The sequence below is a fragment of the Perca flavescens genome, chromosome 19 (genome assembly GCF_004354835.1).
Source record: "Perca flavescens isolate YP-PL-M2 chromosome 19, PFLA_1.0, whole genome shotgun sequence".
Lineage (NCBI taxonomy): Eukaryota > Metazoa > Chordata > Actinopteri > Perciformes > Percidae > Perca > Perca flavescens.
In genome coordinates, this window is record NC_041349.1 from 10985535 (window position 1) to 11012814 (window position 27280).

Sequence of the window (27280 nt, forward strand, 5' to 3'; positions counted from 1 at the left end):
TCTAATCTAGGACATGACAAAATGCCCACACTTTCCAAAAATGTCCTCACTTTCACAGACAAAAGTATAAGATCACACTCAGATTCACAGACAAGGCAGGTGCGCTGGGCTGCGTGACACATTTTGATTTGAATAAGCACCAGTTTTAGTTACAGGTCATTTGATTCCTGTCAAGCTGACGATAGAGGAAGCTTTGTTAGTTCTGTAGGAACTACCAATATAAAAATCTACAATTCAGTGTTTATTCAAAAAGTAGTTACACCTCTTACTCCTTATACATACCTCCAAAATCCTCTGGTCACACATACAGTATTTAATGAAAACACAATGGATGTTTATACATGCACAGAAATAAATACAAATACCAAATGTCTCTATGTAGTTTGACAGTTTAATATTAACAATTATACCAAACTCAAATCATAATCTCTATGTTTTACGTCTTACTGTTTTGTGTTATTGTCTGAACATTTTGTAACACCTCCCCATTGCACTAACAAACGATAAACACTGTACATGCTCACAGGAATATATTTTTAACAAGGGGGTGATCTCCATTATAAGTGCATGTAGATGACTATGTTTCAAATAAAGTCAGCTAAACGCCCATGATGCCTGCCCCTCAGAAACAGCACCCAACGGAGTATGTTACCCTCACATGTCCCCCTTTATCATGATCTCAACTTCTCAGTTTCTGCTGCTGCTATACACAACCTCATGTAAAACTTGTTATTGTGGTGTGCCCCAAGGTTCTGTTCTGGGTCCTATTCTGATCTTTGTGTACCTGCAAATAACTGGTTTGCTGATGATATTCAATTATACATCTCAATTAAGCACAATTAAATGTACACACTCCACAGGCAGTTATACAAAAAAAAGGCAGATAATGCCCTCATTTGTGTGTATACAGATACATGTCTACACTCACCTAAAGGATTATTAGAAACACCTGTTCAATTTCTAGTTGGGGTTAGGAGGCTGGTGGGCCTGGAAGTCAAGACCCAGGCCTAGAGAGGGTTAGTTGGGGTTAGGAGGGAGGCTGGCGGGCCTGAGATCAAGACCCATGCCTGGAGAGGGTTACTTGAGGTTAGGAGGGAGGCTGGTGGGCCTGGAGGTCAAGACCCAGGCCTGGAGAGGGTTAGTTGGGGTTAGGAGGGAGGCTGGTGGGCCTGGAGGTCAAGACCCAGGCTTGGAGCCTGTTATTTGGGGTTATGAGGGAGGCTGGGGGTCATGGAGCATGATAACCCAGGCTCAGAGCCACTTACTGGGGCTTGGAGGTGAGAAGGGGGTCAAGCACGGTATTAGTATGGTGTTCCTAATAATCCTTTAAGTGAGTGTATGACGAACTCGTCAAATACTAAAGCTTGGTCGGTGGCTCTCAGCGACAGGTACCAACGCAAAAATCAACCTTAAGCGTCTGTATTGAACGCACCGTGCATAGCAGCAGCTGGACCGTGGCGCTGTAAGATGTTACAAGAGCGAGTAGTATGAGAGACCGAAAATGGATGGATCAAACTTTCCCCCGGAGACATGTTTCGCATCAGTTAAACATACTGTATGTTTTTGTCTTTGCCTTTCAAGTACATCTAGCCTCACAGTCCAGTGTTAAGAAAAAGAGCTTGTTTGACAAATTGTGTATTTGACTTGTACGGTTGTAACGCATCATGTTATTTGAAAATACAATGTGCTAGTTTTGTGGTTCATAAACGTGAATAGCTAGAAACGAAAGAGAAAAGAAACATAAACTGAGCTCATTTATGTGTGTAACTTTGTTTAATTTAACATCATTTTTAACATCATTTTCTGAAGTAACAATTTGGGGCAACATCATTTAATTATCATATTCAAAATATGATCATCATATGAATCACCATGGTTAGCTACTAGCTTGTAGCCATCCTAAACTTAGAAGGAAAAGTAGATTGTTGGGAATGTTTTTGTTCACAGAATAAGTTATCATAGTCTTGTATGTAGCTTTGTATGGGTATATTTACACCATGTGTTTTTATAAATAAATAATTAAATAATTATTAAATTTACACCATGTTTTTTTGTTGTCATTTTTGGCACACTGCTATCCTCTGTCTACTGCACAAAACAAGTCCTTTAGCCAATTTTGCTGAAAAAGAGAGCTTTGTGCAGTAGTGCGATGCCACAGCATAGTCGGGATGTCAGGTATGGCAATTCAGATCTACCTCAATTAAAACTTTGAATAATGTTGCTTGAGGCTGTAGGGGTTGTGTAATAGCTTCATGATATGATGCAAAGGGTTGTGTAGATATATATATATATATATATATATATATATATATATATATATATATATATATATATATATATATATATATATATATATATATATATATATATTATAGATAGATAGATAGATAGATAGATAGATAGATAGATAGATAGATAGATATTGTCCCTTGAGGGAGATTTGTTTTCACAGTCTGCTTCATGCACATGGCAATTTACACAAACAAATACATCAATAGGTAACATAAAGACAGGTATATAGACACATAGAAACAGTGGAACGTCGAGAATATAGACTAAACACATTGTTGGAAATGTCTCGACCTGGAGAGTAGCATATGTCAGTCTGAAGAGGATAGATCATTCCTGTTAATATTAATATATTATAATAATATTAACCTCTGAACCTCCAACCGAGTACATGTTTGAAGGCTTGTCAGCAACAGGACGTCCTACACACATAGGACCAGCTGTTATAGAAAGCACTTGACCTCAGCTCATGTAGATATGCTCACCAAAGTGTACCCACTGGTATGGTAATAAGCTATTTTCACCTTTTTAAAATCTAATGACACTAATATGTTCACCATCCCAAAACCCCCAGGGAGTATGCAAAATTCTACACAGCCAACTTGAACCCTGACCTCCTAAGTGAAAGTTAATAATAATAATAATAATAATAATAATAATAATAATAATAATAATAATGATCATCATGTTCCCTTCACCTCAGTCAGTGCGGCTTATCTCTTCAGAGGTCCTGATTGGATTTGATATAATCTGACAGGACAGGTCACACACTTGTTCTAGGTCGTCTCACACACACACACATGGACGAGCTGAGATACACCAACTGTAATACGTGTGTGTCTAAGGCAGTACCACTCACTTGGTTCCTGATTTTTTTTTCTTCCAACTTTTCTGCCTTTTGGATGTGAACCAAACAGGAAGTGATGAAAATATCCATCGCTGTGGCACTTTGGAGCAGAAGATTTGCCTCGTCTCATCAATGCTCGGTAGGAGTCCTTTAATCAATGAAAAGAATCAGATGCATGAGAAGTATACAATAAAATGTATGAGAAGGAGAACATAGAACAAGTGCATGCAAATATGAACAATGCTGTTTACAGAAGATATCTGTTTAAGGACGATTGTGTATTTGTGTCTGAAATGACTGAAGTTGCAGACATGAAAACATTAATTGGTTCTGATGCTAGCACTCTGCATCTAGTACTCTATCCTAGTACTAGTACTAGTAGTATCCTAGTACTCTAACCTATTTTTACATCCAGGAATCACCCTTATTCAAGGCTCTTAACTGTCTTAAAAGTCGCTTATTGATCAAGTATATTTGCGGGGGGTGTTCTGGGGCTCCAGCCCCTTATATTTTCTCAAAAGCCCCAAAACATTTAGGGTTATAAAATAACTTCAACTTGTGTCATTTCCTCCCAGTCTTTCTGACTGGACCAGAAAGTCAGTGGAGCAAAAGTTCTATTACTGGGAAAATATCTCCTTTCATTCTTCGCCTTGGTCTTAGCCAAAACATGACACTTGAACAGAGTGATCAGACGACATGCAAAATTAGAACTGCCTTCTGTGTGTGCTCTCACAGTCATTTGTTTGCTTTCCGCACTTCAGTTCTCTACTTGTGTAATTTGCTTAAGCTGAACAGTCAATCAGATGGATTTCTTGCACCGGCACAGATGCAGACACAGATTGAATCTGTCTGCATCAAAAAAAGGCAGATCAAGGCCACTCGACACACCGCAACAACTATAGGGTGACAGACACTCACCATCGGTCGATGATCTCCTTGGTATGTTGGGGCCTTTCTGGCGGCCTTTTTTCCAGCAGGTGGGCGGGGAGCCCCGGGCGCACAGCCAGTATTTGTACATTTTGATGTGGGTACTTTAATTTCTTCCACCACTGACTGCCTACTGTCTCTCCCAGAGTATCTCTACAAAATAACCTCACCGTTGCTCTTCTCCAAATCCTTTGTTGTTCCAGGGAAGCCATACCTTCAGACCATCTTCCTCTGGGCTCGTGTGAGCTCCGGAGGTGTTGAGACTTGAGATGCAACCACAGTGCCGCGCCTTCACCGTCTTCTTCTCACTTCAAACATGGAAGCAGACACCAGACAAAGCTCCTGACGTCCACCCATCCTCATTTCCTCCTTCTTGTCTTAACTTCTCTCCCGTCAACCATTTTGCTGCATCCAAACTTTGTTCTGTTTCCTCTTCCCCTGCTTTATCTCCCCTCTTCCCTCTGCTCCGTCCATCCCTCCTGAGGTTCCTCCTGCTCCTCCTGGCCTCCCTGTTTTTACTGCCCCGCCCAGCACAAGCTGCCTGGTTTCAGGTCGGGGTGGTGGGACCGTGGGGGTGCGACCCTCTCTTTGCCAAAGCCCTCCCCAGTGTCGCTGCACAGCTCGCCGTCAACCGCATCAACAAGGACCGCTCGCTGTCCTACGCTGCAACCTTCGACTACACTGTGCTGCAGGTACAATGCTGATCTCAGCCGAGACTGCCCTCCCCCGAAAAACGCTCCCATAACTTGTTTGTTCAAGCAGCAATTACGACTCATATTTATGTTTCTAGTGGTGATGCCCCTAGATTATATCTGGAGCAAAGCAGGTAGTAAGGTGGTTGGGGTGGTGGATGGTTCAAACAAACACAGGATATTTCACCCAGGACGGTTTCGAGTCACGTTTGAAAATAAAATTTTCAAAGAAGCGGAAGTGAAGTATCATCTGATTTTAACCCAAGCCACAATCTTTTTCTAAACTTAACTAACTAAACATAACCACCAAACACGACCATTCCATGTTCTCTGGTTTAGATATGAGGACGGAAAACGCTCCTGTGGGTCGTATTAGAGGATAGAAACAAATAACCATTTCGTCGTATAGTTTTGAGGAATTCACTCAGCGTTAAATCAAAGTAGTTATGAAACAATCTGATCTGATCACGATTGTTTTGTGTTTCGTATCCTATCATCTCCTGGTTAGGCAGTAAGAAGCACTCAGAGAACAAAGTGGCACGAAGCAGGGTTCAGTACACAATGTTCAAGGTTTAATGAGACATTGTCTAACAATTGCTCCATTCACTTTGGTTATGTGAGAGTAGATAGATAAGAAAGAGGCTCAAGAGGAAAGAAGCAGTGGTTCAAGCAGATACATCTTCAGAAAGGAAAACAGTGTTATAATTTACAAAACAAATTTATGATTTAACAGATATCATATAACAGATGAGAGAGGCTTTGTTCAGACACTGTCTGATTGATACATCGATTAATCTATGCATTGTCTGTCACTCTTAAGGAGCCATGTGAGACATCAAAGGCGCTCGAGAAGTTCATCGGTTTCCACACAAAGGCCTCGGGGTACATCGGACCATCCAACCCAGGCTACTGTGACGCTGCTTCAATGTTGAGCAAAGGCTGGAACAAAGTAGGTTGGGTTTCTGTGTGAACGGTATTTCAGAGGGACTTTAGATGCTGTATGTGTGGTCACATCTCCTCTACTCTCCTCCTCTTTTCCAGGCTTTGTTTTCTTGGGGTTGTGTTGGCTACGAGCTGGACGATATTCGGAGCCACCCAACCTTTGCCCGCTCCATGCCGAGGCCCACCTGGGTGCTGCTCAGCGTCATAAACTACTTCAGGTGGGCCCACGTTGGCATCATCTCTTCCTCAGAGGACATCTGGGTGGAGACGGCAACCAAGGTTTGAATATTTCAAAAAAAAAAAAAAAAAAAAAAAGAAAATCTGCTATTGGTTTCGAGTAGCTGCCTAGATATTTTAAAACTCCAATAAAACTGATGATGCTTTGTTGGGACATACAATGCCTAATTATGACACCTAAACACTTAATTTACTAAGAAATGAAGGGGGGAAAAGTGCCTGCCTCTGTCCCATCCAGGTAGCTGATTCGTTGAGGAGCCACGGTCTGCCAGTCAGACTGGTCAGTATCATGGAGAACACGCCTCACGGCATCAAACGAACTCTGACCAAGCTCCGCAAGATGGCAGAAATACAAGGTCAGTTCCAGTCTATTGCTGATGTTCAGAGCCTCAAAAAAAACAAGACTTACTGGATTTTCCTTCCCACCAGATCCACAAATCTGCTGTTAGGCAACTTTGCAACCCTTTACAGCCAGTGCACCTTTAAGAAACTTCCAAAAGAAGCTTCACAGTCATGACATGGAAGTCCGATTCCCCTCTCCCTATTGATGGTTTCTGGAAATAAAATCATGTTTTACTTACTTTGTACAAATTTCTCAAGATTTGGAAGCCCTATTTGGCCTATAAGGATACCTTGCCAACTCATATAGCAGATTTAATCTGAATTGGTACGCCACTGCTCGTCAGGACAAGTTACATTGCCTCTTTTCTTTTTTAAATCACCTACTCCTTTTGAGTAGGGCCTACTGGCTACAAAACCTATTATTCCTTCCTACCTTCCTTCCTTCCTTATTGTTTAAAATGAATGAATCCTGATGAGGAATGTCCGTTCTCCAGTGTTAGAAACTTTAAACCCGCAGTCCATTATCATGTCCGGTTCTAGTTGTGATCCTCTGCATGCACTCCGTACTGATCGGCGGTGGAGCCCAGAAGCAGCTCTTGGAGACGGCGTACGACATGCAACTGACCGACGGCTCCCTGGTCTTTGTGCCCTACGACACCCTGCTCTACAGCCTGCCCTACCGCAACGTGACCTACCCGGCTCTGAAGAGGAACAGCAAGCTGCTGCGGGCCTATGACGCTGTGTTAACCGTGACCATCAACTCATCCCGGGTGTCCTTCTACGAGGCCTACAGCGACGCCATGGAGAGGGGAGAGCTGGCCCGGACGCTGAAGCCTCAGCAGGTGATGTGTGGGACTGTTGACCAGGGCCTGAAGTCAACTTTTATGGTGTGTGACTGTTAATATTAACGGACAGCGCATGTGTGACGTCACCCATTGGTTTGTGGAGATCTGCCATGAGTCGTTGAGTTTGCCGTTAAGGGCACATCCATCCTGGTTGCGGATGTGACGATTTTAGACGAGAGAGAAGAGTGAGGGAGGAGCCACGTTGCGTTACACACTTTCACTGCAATCACATCATTGCCATGCCCCAATACACCCCATGCTTTATCGCCGATTTTAAAATCAACCTGACCATAATTAAAAAAATGAACATAATTCTGTGTTGCAGAAGACTTAAAACTATCAATTCAGACAATAAACTCAATATGAAAATGTTTACTAAGGTAATAAATCAAGTGACAAGTGGGTGCCTTTCTCATAGACATAGACAGATAGATAAACTGAACTCCTTTTGCAACCGCACATGTCGCCCCCTGCTGGGATTCAGATAGAATGCAGGTTTAAGGCACTTTTGCATTTGCAGCACTTCACCGAACCGGATGCTTTGTCCATTAATATTAACAGTGTATGTGTGTGATTTGAGAATCCGCCACACAGGCTTTTTACCAGACAATTTCTTTTTTTAGTCCAGATTACAAAAGGCTAGTCTTTATCCACGACGGTCAACTGCTGGGATTGCTCCGATGCTGCCGGAAATTCCGCCGGTTGTCACTCTTTTAGGCTGGATGTCCATTACCTTACTCTTTCTTTGTGTTGGAATTCTAAACTCCTGTAGGTTTCTGAGGACTATGGTTAACTGCTCCTCAGATCTATGCAGGGTAAATCCAGACAGCTAGCTAGACTATCTGTCCAATCTGAGTTTTCTGTTGCACAACTATATAACAACCTTTGAACATACGCAAAACAAGTTCCTTCCCGAGGCTATTTTGCAGTGACGCCGTTGCTCCGTCCGGCGCTTATCGCCACCCATGACGATTGTGATTGGTTTAAAGGAATGTCAATAAACCGGAGCACATCCTGGAATGTTGTGTGGACCAGCAAGACCTTCCTCCGCAGCGCTGTGGAGGAAGGTCTGGCAATGCAAGACTACAACATGTTTTAACTTTCTCTTTCTCTGAGCCATACACACGGCAGTAACTGCAGTACATTTGTTCTGTACTGCTGTCGTGAAATAGGCCACTCACGAACCGGCCTGTTGTCGCAACTGTCCACTTCAACGTCTTCTTTTACTTTTCTTTGAATCATCCTCATCTTTTTGTCTGTTGCTTTTTTCAGCCGGCGTCTTCATCCCAGTAATGTGCCGCCACACATTTGAGCTCAAATCCAAGAAAATGGCAGATTTAGTTTATATTGTATGTGAAAGAACAACAGTGGAAAAAACAACTAATGAATTACTCAATTCTCATCGGCTACCCGCCAACGTGGCAGGTAAACAGTTTCACCCGTCAATGGCAAAATTCACCCGCATTTGGATCGTGTTTTGGTGTTCATTTCTGGCCGTGGTGGAGGGCTTTGATGCTCTGTTGAGATTCTCCTTGAGCAGTTCGATCCGTCTGTGTGTCCTGCAGGTGTCTCCACTCTTCGGCACCATCTACAACTCCGTCCTCTTCATGGCTCACGCGGTGCATCGCGTCCGGCAAGCTGGGGAGTGGATGTCTGGGGGAAACCTGGCAAGACACACCCACAACCTGGACTTCCAGGTACCAATAGGATTGTGAATAAGTTACAAAGTACAAAGTGTACCTATAATCTCAGAAAATGTAATTTATGTTCAGTAGAAATTACACCAGATATGGTTTACTTCAGGTAGCAGCTAGATAGCACCTAACGTTAGCCACAAGCCCGTTGTGGGAAGTTTTGAAAAAATAATTTTTTACAGAATGTTAAATTACCCAAAAAAGTCTAATTTTATTTAAAACTAAGTGCAGCATTAATAATAAACAGTTGAATGTTATTCAGTTTGTTCAATTTCCTTAAAATTAATGACTAAATGACACTACATAGTTAACTAATTAGCCACATATAATTGTTCTCACAGTATTAACGTTCCCTGGCATGATAGAGGGACAAAAGCCCCAAATAAAAAGGGCTGTTGCAACTATATATTGTATTAATGTTGCAGGGCTTCAGCCACCCGATCAAAACCAACAGCTCTGGAGCAGCTCTGCTGGAATACCTCATACTGGACACGGACGGACTCTCCTGGGAGCTGAAGCCGACATACAAGTAAATGAGCACTAAAGTTAGAGAGAGAGAGAAGCAAATGAACAAATGAAATATTCAATGGCAGATAGGTAAGGTAAAAGAAAGTCAAATTAGGCTTTAACATGTCGATAAACTTCAAAAAGAACTGGAGTTTTGTTAAATTAAAACAATAAAGTGGGGAAAAGGTTGTCTTTGCAATATTTCGATTACTTACAGAGCAATCAAAAAAAAAAAAAGGTGGTGTTATTGTTGGATTAATAACTCGGTCGAATTGATTGACAGGATCGACATGGAGGCCGGTATGGTGCTTTTCCTTGGTCAAGAAATCCACTTCCCTCGCGGCTACGGACCCAGGAAGGACGCCTCCTGCTGGTTTACTCCTGGAGTCATCTGCTCTGGGGGTTAGCAATGCATGCATGCATGCACACACACACACACACACACACACACACACACACACACACACACACACACACACACACACACACAGCTGTTGTGTGTGTGTAGCTTGGATTGTTTATCTCAGTCTTGTTTTTTTATTTAAAAATAGTGTCAGCAGTTTAAAATCCTTCTGCATTTAAGATTTGTGTTCTTCAATTTGTTTTTCTTTATTTCCATAAAAAACACTTTACATTTGAATCTTTTCATCGAATCTAAAAGAACACCTTTTAAGAACCTTTTTAAAAAAAAATTTTTCCTTGTTTCAGGCGTGGATCTGTTCTCGACCATCAGCATGTTCCTCGAAGCGGTGGCCACCTCTGTTTTTGGAGTGGCAGCTATTTACTGCATCAGGTAGTCATGTTGGTCTGGAATATCACTGTAACTAAAACTAATTAAAATGAATTACTTTGAAATAGAAAAAAAAGTTAATAGGAAGATGTGACCATTGTTTGCAAGTCAGTTAGCTAGTCAGTCAGTCAGTCAGTCAGTCAGTCAGTCAGTCAGTCAGTCGGTCAGTCAGTCAGTCGGTCAGTTAGCTAGTTGGTCAATTAGCTAGTTGGTCAGTTAGCTAGTTAGTGATGAGTCCATATATAACTCTATCCTGCTGTCTCCCCCTCCTCTCTTGTTGCCTAGGCGACGCATCCATCACATCCGACAGGTTAAGGGTCCAAACAGGATCCTGCTGACTCTGGCTGACGTCACATTCATCAACCCGTCGCTTAGCAACAAGGTCTGCCACTATCCGATTGACTCGTGCTTTTTCTTGTATTCGTTGTAGTAAGTAAAACTACGCAAGAGGAAGTAAAATGTGATGTTTGTTTTCAATTAATCTCATTTATATTAGTGAAAACATTTATTAAACATCATATTTGGCAGTTGTTATGTTAGCTCGCATCCTGGGGTGCCTGGACACCTCACCTGGTAGAGCGCGCGTCCCATGTGAGAAGGCTCAGTCCTAACTGCAGTGGCCGGGAGTTTGGTTTCGACCTGCGGCCCTTTGCTCTCTCTCTCTCTCTCTCTCTCTCTCTCTCTCTCTCTCTCTCTCTCTCTCTCTCTCTCTCTCTCTCTCTCCCATTTCACATCTCAAGCAGTCCTTTCGAATAAAGGCTTAAAATGCTCAAAAAAAACAAAAACCAAAGCTCACATCGTGATCTTTGACTCCTTTATAGAAGTTGAGTATGGATGACAGCAGGGCGAGCGGCATGAGGAGCGTCTCAGACACGTCGCAGGTCTCCTCCCAGTCCCCGGCCACCTACGAGAACTCCAACATCGTCATTTTCGAGGTGACACAGTCAGTTTCATTGAAATAAGTCAATAACAAAACTCCTCTCCGTCCTTTCTAAACTGTAAACCTGAAGAAAAGTAACACAGTAGTCAAAATGTAATGTTTTTTTTTATCATAGGCATAATTTACCCAGAAAATGAAGTGATGTTTCAATGGTGAACCCAAAGTTACGCCCTGGTGTTTATCCCACTTTGGCACCCTAAAAAACATCTCCCAGTTAGGGCTGCTCGATAATGGAATAAATCATATAATCACAATTTTGAAATCACAATTATTTAACACATTTACTCATTGACTTTTGAAAAAATTTGGCATTTGTTGAACTTGATCAACAGTGAAAACACCTTGAACTGTGAAATTTAATTTTCATTTTCCCAACAAGACAAAATGAGAGTTTACTTGCACAACGTGATGTGCAATTGTTTTTCTCGATTACTCTGTTTTTTGTGATCGTTACGAGCGATCAAAATTTGATAAATTGCGCAGCCCTACTCCCAGTCCTTTCTAAACGGTAAAGACTAAAGAAAAGAAAGTAATGTCTTCATCCCACTTTGGCAGCCTTACATGTAAACCTGGCAGGTGGGTTTGAGATTGAGCCAATCACCATAAACTTTTGATAGTTTGGGGATATTTTCTCAGGAATTATCCTTATGTGTAAAAATAATAAATACACAAAAATGTAAAGGATAAACTTATGTGGCAGCATCAGTTCAGTACAGCAGCTTGGAAAGGTGAGAAAGCTGATGTGTGGTTGTTGTCTCTCCTCCAGGGTGACTGGGCCTGGCTGAAGAGACTTCCTAATGGGACGTTCAGCCGCATCAACCCCAAAACCAGCCAAGTGTTTGAACTGGTATGTGGCATTGTTGTGAAACAAAGAAAGCCGCAGCTGATAAAAGAAACCGGCAGCACAAATAGGTGTGGGACAAAATATTGATACAGCAATATATCGTTGTCCATCTTCATGTGTCACGAGATTCGATACGCTGGCGCTGAATATTTTAATGAATAAAATAAGGCGCTCTAGATAGATTTCAGCATCACTACTTCATGGCTCCTAAAAGGTGCTCTAAGCGATGTCACATGTTTTTTTAGGCTACAAACATTTTTTTTCAAAAAAACGCGGTCTCTGTAGACAGCTCAGGCTCCACAAACTCCAACAAAAACAAACTGTGCCAACCTGCACCACCAAACATAACAAACAGAGTTCCAGCCAATAACCGACAAGAAGGATTTGGGGTTTGGGGGGTTAGTGTGCGGATGGGAGGGGGAGGGGACAGGATGTGGAGGAGGGAGGGGCGAGCGTTTTGTTTGACAATACTTTGAACGTCAACAAGAAGTGACGTCACCCAACATCGCTTAGAGCACCTTGAAGGTGGCGTTCAACACATGAATGAGAGAAACTTGAACAAGAGTTTTTGGACCCATAGTTACTCTATCTGTAATTTTAAGTTTGTCTGTTTTCTAACAGTTTGCATTCGCAGTGAATAAAGTGAGAAAACCTGCTCTTAACCTTTTCACAGGCATTTTGTGTTCATAGTCAGAACGATTCCATGATGTATCACTTATACAGGTAGCAGGGGTTTTCAAACGCATCACTCAAAAGGTCTGCATCTGATTTTTATTCCAGGTCAGAGGTCTGAAACAATTGGCAAAAACAAAAAAAACATTTGGTCCACTTTTTGAGCTTCATGTGGTAAAAGTACAGCAGTATTATGAGCTTAGTATTCTTCTGTTGCTGCTTTGCAACGTTTTGTCGCCTTTTTTTAAAGTTTTTTTCGTTTTATATTCAACATTACTAACAATGTATCAATCAGATCATTAGAAAATGTATTTCAAAATAGAAATGTATGTGGACATAATATTGTATTCAAAACACAAGGTCCGAACTTTGAGAAGCCCAGGTTTATAGGATTGTCTAGCAGTATGTTGATTATGACCGAATTGTTGTATCGTGATAAATAATCCAATACAACTTTATTGTCAGTTTGCACTGAAATTCAAAAAAGAAAGAAAAATACACAGATATTATGGTAATCGCGAGCCATGTATGGTGTATCATATGGTGAGGAACCCTGTGATTCCCAGCCCAGATCATAAAGTACTTGTTTCCTGGCTACAGATGAAGGACATGCGTCACGAGAATGTCAACCCTTTCCTGGGCTTTTTTCACGACTGCGGCGTGTTTGCCATCGTGACCGAGTTCTGCTCCAGAGGAAGTCTGGAGGACCTGGTGCTCAACGACGACGTCAAACTCGACTGGATGTTCAAGTCGTCGCTGCTGCTGGATTTGATTAAGGTCGGCATGGCGGGAAGACGGGATGGGGGCACATAAGACAAACAAAAAAAAACACAAATATTTGTTGCCAGTGTAGACATGAAGTAGCCTATAACCTTTTCTCCTTCGGGCCCCTCAAGACTGGTCTGTTTAAGAGTGAAAACTGAAATAATTCATTGAAATGTTATCAAAATCGCAAAATGGCCTACTGCAATTTTCAAATCGCACGAGTTGCAGTATTTGTTAAAGTCAAAAAGTGTGTCAAAATCAGTTTTCAACTAAATATTGTCGTGCTGCAGAGCTGTCTGGGCCTTTGTGTCCATATTCTACAGACACAAGAAAACATCTTTGTTTGGTACAGATCCTCGCAAAAATCATAATATAATCATTTTCATTTTATAGGTTTTTGTGAAAAGTATGTCAAATCATAGTCAAAATAACTGCAATTAGAAATTGAGAAAAACAATTATTTTGCACATTGCATTTTGAAAGATTTTGAAAGTGCACAATGTTATTTTGTGTTTATTTTGTATATTATTTATTTCATGGGGTATTCAGTAAAGTTAAATGGGAAAAGTACTAAGCGAAATTTCACAGTTCAAGGTGTTTTCACTGTTAACTTTTTTAACTGTTTCACCGTTTTTTAAGTTCAATAAATGCAACATCTTTCCAAAAGTGAATGAGTAACCATGTTAAAAAAAAATCGTTATTTCAATATTGACATCAATATTTTTTTCCATAATCGAGCAGCCCTAAAACCAGTGCAGTGGAAAGTATTCACATCCGTTACTTACTTACAGTTCTTGATACTACAGTACCTCCGCTGACTTGTATTCTGTCTCAGGGAATGAAGTACCTCCACCACCGCGGCGTGTGCCACACTCGCCTCAAGTCCCGTAACTGCGTGGTGGACGGGCGTTTTGTCCTCAAGGTCACAGACTACGGCTACAACACGGTTCTGGAGGCTCAGAAGTTCCCCTACATGGAGACACCTGCAGAGGGTGAGAGAACGCATCAGATCAGGAAGCGTTTGTGTGATTTATTCACCACAGTAGCAACCTAACGACGGCGCTCTGCGTGTCCTCCAGAGTTGCTGTGGACGGCTCCAGAGAACCTGAGGAGCGGTCAGCCGGAGCTTCACGGGACTCTGTCTGGAGACGTGTACAGCTTCGCCATCATCATGCAGGAGGTGGTGGTCAGAGGGCCACCCTTCTGCATGATGGACCTGTCCGCCACAGGTAAGGTCATCGCTAGTATGTAGTAGGCAGGGCTGTAGTCGGGTCCACCTTTGTCGAGTCCAAGACTAGGACTAGTCGAGACCGAGCCAAGACCGAGTTCAAAGAGGTTCGAGTCCAAGTCAAGACCGAGTCCAAATGTGAGACAGTTATGACCGAGACAGAAGAAATGATGATTGAGTTATGTGACGCAGCCAGGCATATACAAGGCGACCAATGTTGATGCCCGTTCTAGATGGATTTTAAATTAAACTTGTCTCGCTAGACATCGCTGTGGAGGAAGGTCTTGCTAGTCCATACAACATTCCGTGATGGGAGAAGCGCCGCACGGAGCCCTGGTGCCGCTGCAAAATAGCCTCGGAAAAGAACTTGTTTTGGTGGAACGTGTACGTTCAGAAGTTGTTTTAGTCATGCAACAGAAAACTCAGATTGGACAGATAGTCTTGCTAGCTGTCTGGATTTACCCTGCAGAGATCTGAGGAGCAGTTAACCATTAGCCTCGTGAGACCGTCCTGATCTCGCGAGCTCCAGTTTTCCACTCGCAGATCAGTCTGGCATCTTGAGATAGAGAAAATTTGGAGCCGTTCGCCAAACGACCAACCAATCAGCGTTGGTTTTGAGGTGGGTTTAGGTGTGACACAACGAGAAGGGTCTACCACCAACTTAGGTGGTGATGGACAGATGGTTTATCCAATCAGCTAACTAGTATTTTCAGACAGCGGTAGCCCTAATTCTGTTAGCCACCTATGTGTGGGCGGCTGTGTCTCAGTGGTAAAGCGGTTGCCTGCCAATCGGAAGGTTGGTGGTTCGATCCTTGGCCCTGCAGTCCCATGTCGAAGTGTCCTTGGGCAAGACACTGAACCCTGATTTAAGATTTAGTGTAAATCTGCGTGAATGATTATCTGATGAGCAGGTGGCACCTTGTACGGCAGCCTCGGCCACAGTGTATGAATGTGTGTGAATGGTGAATGGTTCCTGTACTATGTTAAAGCGCTTTGAGTAGTCGTTGAGACTAGAAAAGCACTATATAAGAACAGTCCATTTACATTTAGGGTACGTTTGCTGGCATGGCTACCAAAGAACACACACAAACACTTAATGTTTATCTCTGTTTTAGATATAATAGAGAAGATACGTAAGCCGCCACCTCTGTTTCGGCCCGTGGTCAGTGCAGACTACGCTCCGTTGGAGTGCATCCAGCTGATGAAACAGTGCTGGAACGAACAGCCAGAGAAGAGACCGAACTTTGAGGAGATCTTTGATCGGGTAGATATAAAGTTCTAACAACTTTAATTTGAACCACATGTCTACCTTTACATGCTACAAAAAGTAATTTTAGCTAGCGTTAAACTGATATATTGGGTTGCCAAAGTGGCCTTTTATCAAATGAAGAACTGTTGGTGCTGGTTACTTTCTTTCTTTTTTTTTTAAATAAATCTTTATCTTTGAGATCTTTATCTTTAAAATCTTTATCTTTTAAAATCTTTTGTACTAAACCAACCTACAGTTGTCCCTTTCCTTGCTCACATTTTAAAAATTGGAATTCGTCATGAAGAGTTTAAGTGTTCTTGGTGGTGTAAAACATAAAATATCATATTGGATTGAAATGGTCTATTTTTCTTTGGTAAAATCAATTTGAGAGTCAATATCGTTTGGGAACTGATTCATTCTGATGATTTTAGGGTTGACGACATGCTGCTTAATGGGCTCTTGATTTATCTGTTAAACTTCAACTTATGTCTTGTTTTTCCTCTCGTCTGGTCTCAGTTTAAGAACATCAACAAGGGGAAGAAGACCAACATCATCGACTCCATGCTGCGGATGCTGGAGCAGTACTCGTCTAACCTGGAGGAGCTGATCCGGGAGCGAACGGAGGAGCTGGAGATCGAGAAACAGAAGACGGAGAAGCTGCTGACTCAGATGCTTCCTCCGTGAGTAAACGCAAACGCACCTCGTAGAAACACACACCTACACAGACATATACGGGCGCCGAATTACTCTTTCTATTAGGGCTGCACGATATTGGGGGAAGATACGATAACGTCGTTGAACATCGCGATAACGATATTTCGTGAGATAAATAAACAGATATTAAAGTGTACTCAGTTCTGCCTTTCTGCTGCTTTCAGTATTCTAAATGATTAACAAATTGCTTCTTATATTTATAACAAACGAAAGGAAATCATTTCCAACATTCTTTTGTTGAATACATTTAACATTGAATTAAATATAAAAGGCAACACAAAAAAAAAAAGAATGAAAGGTACATTTTGGTCTACGTATATCCACGACCTTCCCCCTCCGGGATTGCTCCGGTGCCACTCTTTTCGGCCGAATGTCCGTTACTTTCTGCTTTCTTTGTGTTGTAATTCTAAACTCTGGTGGATTTGTGAGGACTACGGTTAACTGCTCCTCAGATCTCGGCAGGGTAAATCCAGACAGCTAGCTAGACTATCTGTCCAATCTGAGTTTTCTGTTGCACGACTAAAACAACTTTTGAATGTACACATGTTCCAGCAAAACTAGTTCCTTCCCGAGGCTATTTTGCAGCGGCACCGTGGCTCCGTCCCTAGCTTAGTGACGCCCACGACCATTGTGATTGGTTTAAAGAAATGCCAATAAACCAGTGGTGTCTACATTTTAATGTGCCGTTTTCTACTAATATTTTCAACAGAAAATCTCTTGAGTGTCTTTGGCGATATGTCGCACCCTTTCACGATGTGTTTATTGCGCCAGTTGATATCGCGTTGATGATAAAAACGATTCATTGTGCAGCCCTACTTTCTATCCCTACGACTCAAGCTTCTTAATAGCAGAGACACGTTTCAGACTTGAGTTTTCTCCCCTGCTGCAGGTCTGTGGCCGAGGCTCTGAAAGTGGGCGGCGTGGTCGAACCGGAGCACTTTGACAGCGTGACGCTTTATTTCAGCGACATCGTCGGCTTCACCACCATCTCGGCCCACAGCGAACCCATCGAGGTGGTGGACCTGCTCAACGACCTGTACACAGTCTTCGATGCCATCATCGGAAACCATGATGTCTACAAGGTGCAGCGTTTAAATCTGTCTTCTGTGTCAATTAGGGATGGAACGATGAATCGTGAATCGTTTACAAATCCATATAAATGTGTAAAGATTAGTTTGTTTAAAAATCTAATTTTTTATTTTATTTTTGTTATTTAAGATAAAATACAATTTTAGTTGCACTTTTGATAAGAGGACACATCTGCTTTTTGCACAGTTTATAGACATGAAGGAATATTTTTCAGCCATTTGTCTGCAGCTCATTTTGTTAAAAGAATCCTGAGAACGTGGCCGGGTTAGCTCAGTTGGTAGAGCAGGAGCACATATATATAGAGGTTTACTCTTCAACGCAGCGGCTGTGGGTTCGACTCCGACCGGCAACCCTTTGCTGCATGTCATTCCCCCTCTCTCTCCCCTTTCATGTCTTCATCTGTCCTGTGGAATTAAAGGCCTAAAATGTCCTAAAAAAGAATCCTGAGAACAATCATATTGTGGTTTTTAAATCTTGAATTGTATGGAATCATGAGTGTATCGTTTCATCCCTAGTATCGATATCGGGGCAGTAAATCTCTTCAGATCACAGTCTTGCTCACTCTATTCTATTCCACTCCAGGTGGAGACTATCGGTGATGCTTACATGGTGGCGTCCGGTCTTCCTGTCCCCAACGACAACCGTCATGCTGCAGAGATAGCCAACATGGCCCTTGACATCCTGAGCGCCGTGGGAACCTTCAAAATGAGACACATGCCAGACGTTCCTGTCAGGATACGTATAGGACTACACACAGGTGAGGCAGAAAGGAGCGCAGAGAAAATTACGGGTCAATTGTGGTACCTGGGAAAAATATACTGTAGCCCCAAACCAGTACAGGGTAAACTTTACTCTCTTCGTCCACAGCAATCGCACAAATCGGCCCCGAAACATTCCAGTTAGAGAGTAAAGACCGTAATAAAACATATTCTTGTATAAAGCTTTACAATAATACCCCGAAAGAAACAAGCAGGCCTGCCTTGTTGCACGATGCCATTTTCAGCGTGTATAGCTTGCTAGCTCGAAGTTTGCTGTTGTTGTCACTGCCCGATGTGAGTCGAGCGCAGATTTGAGTCGCGCATGCGTCACTTTGCAATGCGTGCCGATGTGAGTTGCGCATGCGTCACTTTGCGACAAGTAGCCTCCAAGATGCTAACGGCTAACACAACAGGCTGTCACTTGAATGGTGTTTTGAGCTAACGTTAGCAATCAAAACATCAACAAGATACAGTAGCTACAACGTTTTTGAAATGATTACCATCTTCTGTTATTGTATGTAAAGAGAAACGTTTATTATTTTATGGATTTCAAAAATTTTAGTAAGACACGTTATGCCGTAAACTGTTTGAATCTGAGCATGCGCGACTCACATCTGCACTCGACTCACATTGGGCAGTGACACCTGTTTCACGAAGCGAAGGGCAAAACAGGGAGAGCGGAACGCGCCGGATGTCAGACTATTATCCTGGAAATGTACCTCTGTTGATCCAGACTACAACATATTGTTGGTTTTAGGAGTGTTGTCCATCCATCCATCCATCTTCGTCCGCTTATCCGGTGTCGGGTCGCGGGGGGAGCAGCTCCAGCAGGGGACCCCAAACTTCCCTTTCCCGAGCAACATTAACCAGCTCCGACTGGGGGATCCCGAGGCGTTCCCAGGCCAGGTTGGAGATATAATCCCTCCACCTAGTCCTGGGTCTTCCCCGAGGCCTCCTCCCAGCTGGACGTGCCTGGAACACCTCCCTAGGGAGGCGCCCAGGGGGCATCCTTACCAGATGCCCGAACCACCTCAACTGGCTCCTTTCGACGCAAAAGGAGCAGCGGCTCTCTCCGAGCTCCTCACGGATGACTGAGCTTCTCACCCTATCTCTAAGGGAGACGCCAGCCACCCTCCTGAGGAAACCCATTTCGGCCGCTTGTACCCTGGATCTCGTTCTTTCGGTCATGACCCAGCCTTCATGACCATAGGTGAGGGTAGGAACGAAAACTGACCGGTAGATCGAGAGCTTTGCCTTCTGGCTCAGCTCTCTTTTTTTCACAACGGTGCGATAGATTGAATGCAATACCGCACCCGCTGCGCCCGATTCTCCGACCAATCTCCCGCCCATTGTCCCCTCACTCGCGAACAAAACCCCAAGGTACTTGAACTCCTTCACTTGGGGTAAGGACTCATTCCCTACCTGGAGAAGGCATTCCATCGGTTTCCTGCTGAGAACCATGGCCTCCGATTTAGAGGTGCTGATCCTCATCCCAACCGCTTCACACTCGGTTGCGAACCGATCCAGTGAGTGCTGAAGGTCGCAGGCCGATGATGCCATCAGGACCACATCATCTGCAAAGAGCAGCGATGAGATCCCCAGCCCACCAAACTGCAACCCCTCCCCACCCGACTACGCCTCGATATCCTGTCCATAAATATTACAAACAGGATTGGTGACAAAGCGCAGCCCTGGCGGAGGCCAACCCTCACCTGAAACGAGTCCGACTTACTACCGAGAACCCGGACACAGCTCTCACTTTGGTCATACAGAGATTGGATGGCCCTGAGTAGAGACCCCTCACCCCATACTCCCGCAGCACCTCCCACAGTATCTCCCGGGGACCCGGTCATACGCCTTCTCCAAATCCACAAAACACATGTAGACCCGGTTGGGCATACTCCCAGGCTCCCTCCAGGATCCTTGCGAGAGTGAAGAGCTGGTCCGTTGTTCCACGACCAGGACGGAATCCGCATTGTTCCTCCTCAACCCGAGGTTCGACTATCGGCCGAACCCTCCTTTCCAGCACCTTGGAGTAGACTTTACCAGGGAGGCTGAGAAGTGTGATACCCCTATAATTGGCACACACCCTCTGGTCCCCCTTTTTAAAAAGAGGAACCACCACCCCAGTCTGCCACTCCTTTGGCACCGTCCCCAGACTTCCACGCAATGTTGAAGAGGCGTGTCAACCAGGACAACCCCTCCACACCCAGAGCCTTGAGCATTTCTGGACGGATCTCATCAATCCCGGGGCTTTGCCACTGTGTAGTTGTTTGACTACATCAGTGACTTCCGCCTGGGAAATCGACGACAATCCCCGTTATCCTCCAGCTCTGCCTCTAACATAGAGGGCGTATTAGTCGGATTCAGGAGTTCCTCAAAGTGCTCCCTCCACCGCCCTATTACCTCCTCAGTGGAGGTCAACAGTGTCCCATCCTTACTGTACACAGCTTGGATGGTTCCCCCCCCTCCTGAGGTGGCGAACAGTTTTCCAGAAACACTTTGGTGCCGACCGAAAGTCCTTCTCCATGTCTTCTCCAAACTTCTCCCACACCCGCTGCTTTGCCTCTTTCACGGCAGAGGCTGCAGCCCTTCGGTACCCTGCAACTGCCTCCGGAGTCCTCCGAGATAACATATCCCGGAAGGACTCCTTCTTCAGTCGGACGGCTTCCTGACCACTGGTGTCCACCACGGTGTTCGTGGGTTACCGCCCCTTGAGGCACCTAAGATCCTAAGACCACAGCTCCTCGCCGCAGCTTCAGCAATGGAAACTTTGAACATTGTCCACTCGGGTTCAATGCCCCCAGCCTCCACAGGGATGCACGAAAAGCTCCGCCGGAGGTGTGAGTTGAAAGTCTGTCGGACAGGGGCCTCCTCCAGACGTTCCCAATTTACCCGCACTACACGTTTGGGCTTACCAGGTCTGTCCAGAGTCTTCCCCACCCCTGACCCAACTCACCACCAGATGGTGATCGGTTGACAGCTCTGCCCCTCTCTTCACCCGAGTGTCCAAAACATACGGCCTCAGATCAGATGAAACGATTATGAAATCGATCATTGACCTTCGGCCTAGGGTGCTCTGGTACCAGGTACACTTATGAGCATCCCTATGTTCGAACATGGTGTTCGTTATAGACAATCCATGACTAGCACAGAAGTCCAACAACAAACAACCACTCTGGTTTAGATCAGGGAGGCCGTTCCTCCCAATCACGCCTCTCAGGTGTCTCCATCATTGCCCACGTGTGCGTTGAAGTCCCCCAGCAGAACAATGGAGTCCCCCCACTGGAGCCCCATGCAGGACTCCAGTCAAGGTCTCAAGAAGGCCGAATACTCCGAACTCCTGTTTGGTGCATATGCACAAACAACAGTCAGAGTTTTCCCCACAACCCGCAGGCGTGGGGAGGCGACCCTCTCGTCCACGGGGTAAACTCCAACACAGCGGCGCTCAGCCGGGGCTTGTGAGTATCCCCACACCCGCCCGGCGCCTCACACCCTGGGCAACTCCGGAGAAGAAAAGAGTCCAACCCCTATCCAGGAGTATGGTTCCAGAACCGAGACTGTGCGTGAGGTAAGCCCCACCAGATCTAACCGGTAGCGCTCCACCTCCCGCACCAGTTCCGCTCCTTCCCCCACAGAGGTGTGACGTTCCACGTCCCCAGAGCCAGCGTCTGCCGCCCGGGTCTGGTCCGTCGAGGCCCCTGACCTTCACTGCCACCCATGTGGCATCGCACCCGACCCCAACGGTTCCTCCCACAGCTGGTGGGCCCATGGGCTGGAGAGATGGGAGCCACGTAGCTTGTTCGGGCTGTGCCCGGCCGGGCTCCGTGGCAAACCCGGCCACCAGGCGCTCGCCGACGAGCCCGCCGTCTGGGCCTGGCTCCAGACGGGGGCCCCGGGCTTCCTCCGGGCAGGGTCACTCCATCTCTACCTTGCTTCTTCATTGGGGTTTTTGAACCAGGAGTGTTTAGGAGTGTTGTGTCAGCAGTAATACACAAAATAACATATCCCTGCATGGCCATGTTATTAAATTTATTACATGAGTCTTTTGCAAACTTAGACCCTAGCTAGTTAACTTAGCCAACTGAAGAAGTAATAGCTCGGTGTGTGTGTGTGTGTGTGTGTGTGTGTGTGTGTGTGTGTGTGTGTGTGTGTGTGTGTGTGTGTGTGTGTGTGTGTGTGTGTGTGTGTGTGTGTGTGTAGGTCCGTGTGTAGCAGGTGTGGTAGGTCTCACCATGCCTCGCTACTGTCTGTTTGGAGACACGGTGACCACCGCCTCTCGCATGGAGTCCTCTGGGTTACGTATGTACAAACAAATAACTGTTTATGGATGACATAATCAGACGGTAATGTAGGTTTTTGGCCTATCCTGTGAATGAAATACTTGAAGAAGAAGAGTACAAATCATCCCTAGCTGAAACAATTAGATTGACGTGAAATAAATCAGCAATCATTCTGATAATGAATTAATTGTGTTCAAACATTTGCTGATTCTAGCTTCTTAGATTTCTTTGTCATACATGATAATAAACTGAATATTTTGGAGGGATTGCCCTCCCAAACTGTTCGGATAAAGCAAGTCCTCGTCTGACATTTTATAGCCAGAATGATTAACGAATGAATCAAGATAAATAACCAGCAAATTGATTAATAATGAAAATAACCGTTAGCTGCCTGAGGTGAAAGAAGTGTGCTAAAGTAAAATTTGCAATACTACAGTGTCCTGCATTTAAATCTTATTTAAGGTACAAAAGTTATAGCTGCAGTCTTATTGAATTTTCTTTCTTCTTATTTTCTTTTATTTAATTTTATATATTCCCAACCACCTAAAGATTATAACATCCATTTATTTTTTGTTTGGCTGCAGCCTACAGGATCCACGTCCACCAGAGTACTGTGAAGGTGCTGCGGGACTTAAATGTCGGTTACAAGCTCGAGTTGAGAGGCCGGACGGAAGTCAAGGTACAACACTTTTATTTAGAGGAGATTTCTGCATGTGGATGAGGTTCTGTGTCCGTCGCTGCAGTTGTCTGTCTCTCGTTCTCAGGGGAAAGTAGTGGAGGAGACCTACTGGCTTGTTGGGAGAGAGGGATTTAGCAAGCCACTTCCTGTTCCTCCAGAGGTCAAGTGCGGGTAGGAACATCTGTCCTTTCTCCTTTGTTCTTCTTCCTCTTTTTTTTTTTTTTTTTTACGCTGTTGCTCCCACCAAGTTCCTCCAAGTTCTGATTCCCGCACTGGTTGCTATTGTCTGACCCAAAAATAATTCCCTTGTTTTGATAAGAACAAGCAATCTCATCTGCTGTCAAACTCAGTTTCACTAAGGGCCACACTGGGAAAAATGAGAATCACATCAAGGGCCAGACATGTCTAATTTACTGACATGCTTTTCATTTAACCCTTGTGTTGTCTTCCCGTCAACCATGCAACTTTTTGTTTTTCTGGGTCAAAATTTAAACTTTTTCAACACATAGCATTTAAAATGCTATGAAATTGAATAAAACTTGTGAAAAGTGTTGTAGGAAGCCATCCATGTTATTTCTTTTGAAAATTTGGTTGAAATAAGGTCAAATTTGACCCGAGGACAACAGGAGGGTTAATCGAAAAGAAAATCATATATATATATATATATATATATATATATATAAATTAGCCATCACAGAAAAAGCGACAAACATCGGGAAAAAAACTAAAAAGGTGCCAAAAAACTTCGGAAATGTGGCAAAATATATTGGGAGAAAAAACACCAAAAGTGTCTGCAAAAGTGACTGTTGGATCAATTTGTTTTGGTTTTTTATATACTACGTTGGTGCCAGTTTTTGTATGTGGTCACAGAGACCGTTTTCCACCGTGTGAATGGTGTCAGTGTATGTGTTAGCGTACGTGTTAGCGTATTAGCATGTATTGTTATTGGAGTTTAATGGAAACAACTGGACAACTGAAGAATTCAAATCAGTTCACAACTAATTGGTCACAGCACCGACGTGTATGGATTGTATGGACATTGATTATTGGCAGCCCAGAACTCACGTCAAAGCAAGTTCTCCCTGTTTTCCCACCGCATTGGGCCAATGTACAGTAGGTGTGCTCAAAAGACTCTACAGTGACAGAAACTTCAGAAAAATTAACAAAAAGTAGAAAAAGTGCCAGAAATATATCGTGAACCTAAATTGATAATGCGGGCCAGATCAAAAGCTGCGAAGGGCCGGATTTGTGTGCTAGAGGTTCCCGTATTGGTTGCTAGGAAACAGCACTTTGCTTATTATTACCTTGCTTATCTATTGTGTGATGGCGCATTTTTTCCCCATCCCTGCAAAAACTGACACCTGACTCGACCTACTAAAAAGAAAAGGATTATATATATTCTATTAATTATAGAGTCTTTTAACCAGACCTGCATTAGGCCAATGTGGTGCGTGAAAGGGAGACGCATGTTTTGGGCTGCCAAAAAAAACAATGTCCAATACATTACATAACTTTGAGTGCTGCCTGTGACCCATTTATTCAATGATGGTATGCTCACAGTAGCACAAGTACATTTCAGTTTAGTCCATTTAATTTTAGGTAAGTTTTTTTCTGCTTTCCATTTAAACCCAAATCAAACAATACTGCTGACACGCTCAAAAGCTGTTTGCTTCCCCTTTGCCCCACACCTGTACCTGTGGCTGCTGATTACCTTTATGCTTCTCTGATGTCACTGCATATACATTCATGTCCCCAACGTGCTATATAAACCAAACAAAAGAAACAAAGTGACATTATGCCTCCGACATGAATAATGTTATTTGCAAAGACTCTCATAAATAGTACTGGGAGAAATCCACAGAAAAAAAGGCAGGTAGACCAAATATTTGTAAACTTAAAGTAGAAAAAAAAAGAAACCAGAAAGTATTTAGATTTTTTGACTGAGGCTATCTTCATCTAATCTTCATCTAGTCTAATCTGGACCCACTGCTGGTTTGAGTGTATTCAGTGCCAAATGTTGTATCTCATTTGTTTCACCCGTACTTTTACGGGGAGTTGTTGGAACTATTTCTTGGCAAACTTCCTGGAGTCTTGACATCACAATGGGGTTGCCAGGGTGGATATAGACAACTGGTGTATTTTTAAGACTTTGGACAGAGCAAGGCTAGCTGTTTCCACATGCTTCCATTCTTTATGCTAAGCTAGGCTAATCACCTACCTGCTCTAGTTCCGTACTAAACGTACAGACATAAAATTAGTATTGATCTTTTGTGTGTGTGCATGTGCATGTGCGTGTGCGTGTGCGTGTGTGTCAACAGGCAAGGGGCCCACGGGCTACAGGTGGCTGAGATAGCCCAGTACAAGAAACGAAAAGCCGAGAAACATCAACAGGAACAGCTTGCAAAGAAGAAAAACTGAGGTAATGTTATGCATTATTTAAAAAATGTTTAAATAAATTGCATCTTCAATGCAACAAAGTTAAGAAAGAAATGGATTCCCTGTCCTTCCCACTTGCTCTTTTCTTTTCTTAGCACTTGCATCGCAACGAACGAGTCAAAGGACCTGAAGCGCGCTTCACAAGGCGGTGAAGATCTTTTACGTCCGGATCATGACTCAGCAGTCCGCACCCGAAGAGGACGACTATGTCATGGTGGTTGCGCCGTTGCTATGCAGTGAAAATACCTAGCGCTAAGCGTAAGCGTCAAGACTGATCTATTACATCAGAGGAAACTATGTGACGTTTAAACTCTAGCAGAATTGAAAAATGCTGATGTGTCCTGCAATGATCGTCCACCAAGGCTACATCTGAGACAAAAACAATCTCGAAGAGTTTTAGCACTAGTAGCAGGACTAATCTGCGTCCATATCAAGACGTCTGACAACACATATCACATGACCATTCACACACACGTCGGCATGTGCGTGCCGGTGTAAACAGGAAGCAGATTGTCTGACGTTACTCTGCGGTTAAAAATCATGGATATATAAATTGAAAAAACTTAGGAGAAAGAACAACAAGGGTGAAAAGTAAGACCAGACCAGGGATTTATTAGCTTGAAGATATTTGTTTTGAAATAAAACGTACAGTAGCAGTGTAAATAAAGCCTGAGAAACGTTTCCAGGAAGAGAAAGGGGGCTAGTGAAAGATAGTGTTTAGTCCAATTATCACCATGTGTGTCTGTGTGTATTAACGGCTCGAGTCGAGGACATGAAATCTTGTGTGGAAATTTACGTCTAGAGGCCGAGATTATGGTGACTCGGCAAAGCAGGGATCAGCAGGAACTGTCTGTCAGCAGCAGCTAATCTCTCTCATTCATTTCCTCCTCCGTCGCTTCCCTGTTTCTCTGTTTGAAGGGACAAGAGGAAACCGAAAAGGAAATTAAGTAGGGAAGGAGAAAGAAAACTGAGGGAAATTAATAAGGAAGGAGGGAAACTGAGGGAAATTAAGAAGGGAAGGAGGAAAACTGAGGGAAATTAAGAAGGGAAAGAGGAAAGTTGAGGGAAATTAAGAAGGGAAGGAGGAAAACTGAGGGAAATTAAGAAGGGAATGAGGGGAAACTGACAAGGAAATTAAGAAGGGAGGGAGGAAAATTGAAGGAAATTAAGTAGGGAAGGAGAGGAAACTGAGGGAAATTAAGAAGAGAAGGAGAGGAAACTGACAAGGAAATTAAGAAGGGAAAGAGGAAAACTGAGGGAAATTAAGAAGGGAAGGAGGAAAACTGAGGGAAATTAAGAAGGGAATGAGGGGAAACTGACAAGGAAATTAAGAAGGGAGGGAGGAAAATTTAAGGAAATGAAGTAGGGAAGGAGAGGAAACTGAGGAAAATTAAGAATGGAAGGAGAGGAAACTGACAAGGAAATTAAGAAGGGAAGGAGGAAAACTGAGGGAAATTAAGAAGGAAAGGAGAGGAAACGGAGGGAAATTAAAAAGGAAGGAGGGAAACAGA

At 43.7% G+C, this 27280-nt stretch overlaps 1 protein-coding gene across 1 annotated transcript; it reads left to right on the forward strand.

Moving 5' to 3' along the window:
- The first annotated feature begins 4332 nt into the window (after positions 1-4332).
- gc2 (guanylyl cyclase 2) lies at positions 4333-25989 on the forward strand. Its single transcript, XM_028563627.1, has 24 exons — positions 4333-4755; positions 5576-5704; positions 5797-5976; positions 6173-6290; positions 6817-7118; positions 8687-8818; positions 9241-9344; positions 9606-9724; positions 10031-10115; positions 10398-10494; positions 10934-11047; positions 11819-11899; positions 13169-13345; positions 14169-14325; positions 14413-14562; positions 15677-15825; positions 16327-16490; positions 17414-17606; positions 18196-18370; positions 22575-22673; positions 23239-23333; positions 23419-23504; positions 25652-25752; positions 25865-25989. Exons 1-23 carry the CDS (start codon positions 4333-4335, stop codon positions 25749-25751), a joined length of 3429 nt encoding a protein of 1142 aa, XP_028419428.1. The 3' UTR covers position 25752; positions 25865-25989.
- The last annotated feature ends 1291 nt before the right edge of the window (positions 25990-27280 follow it).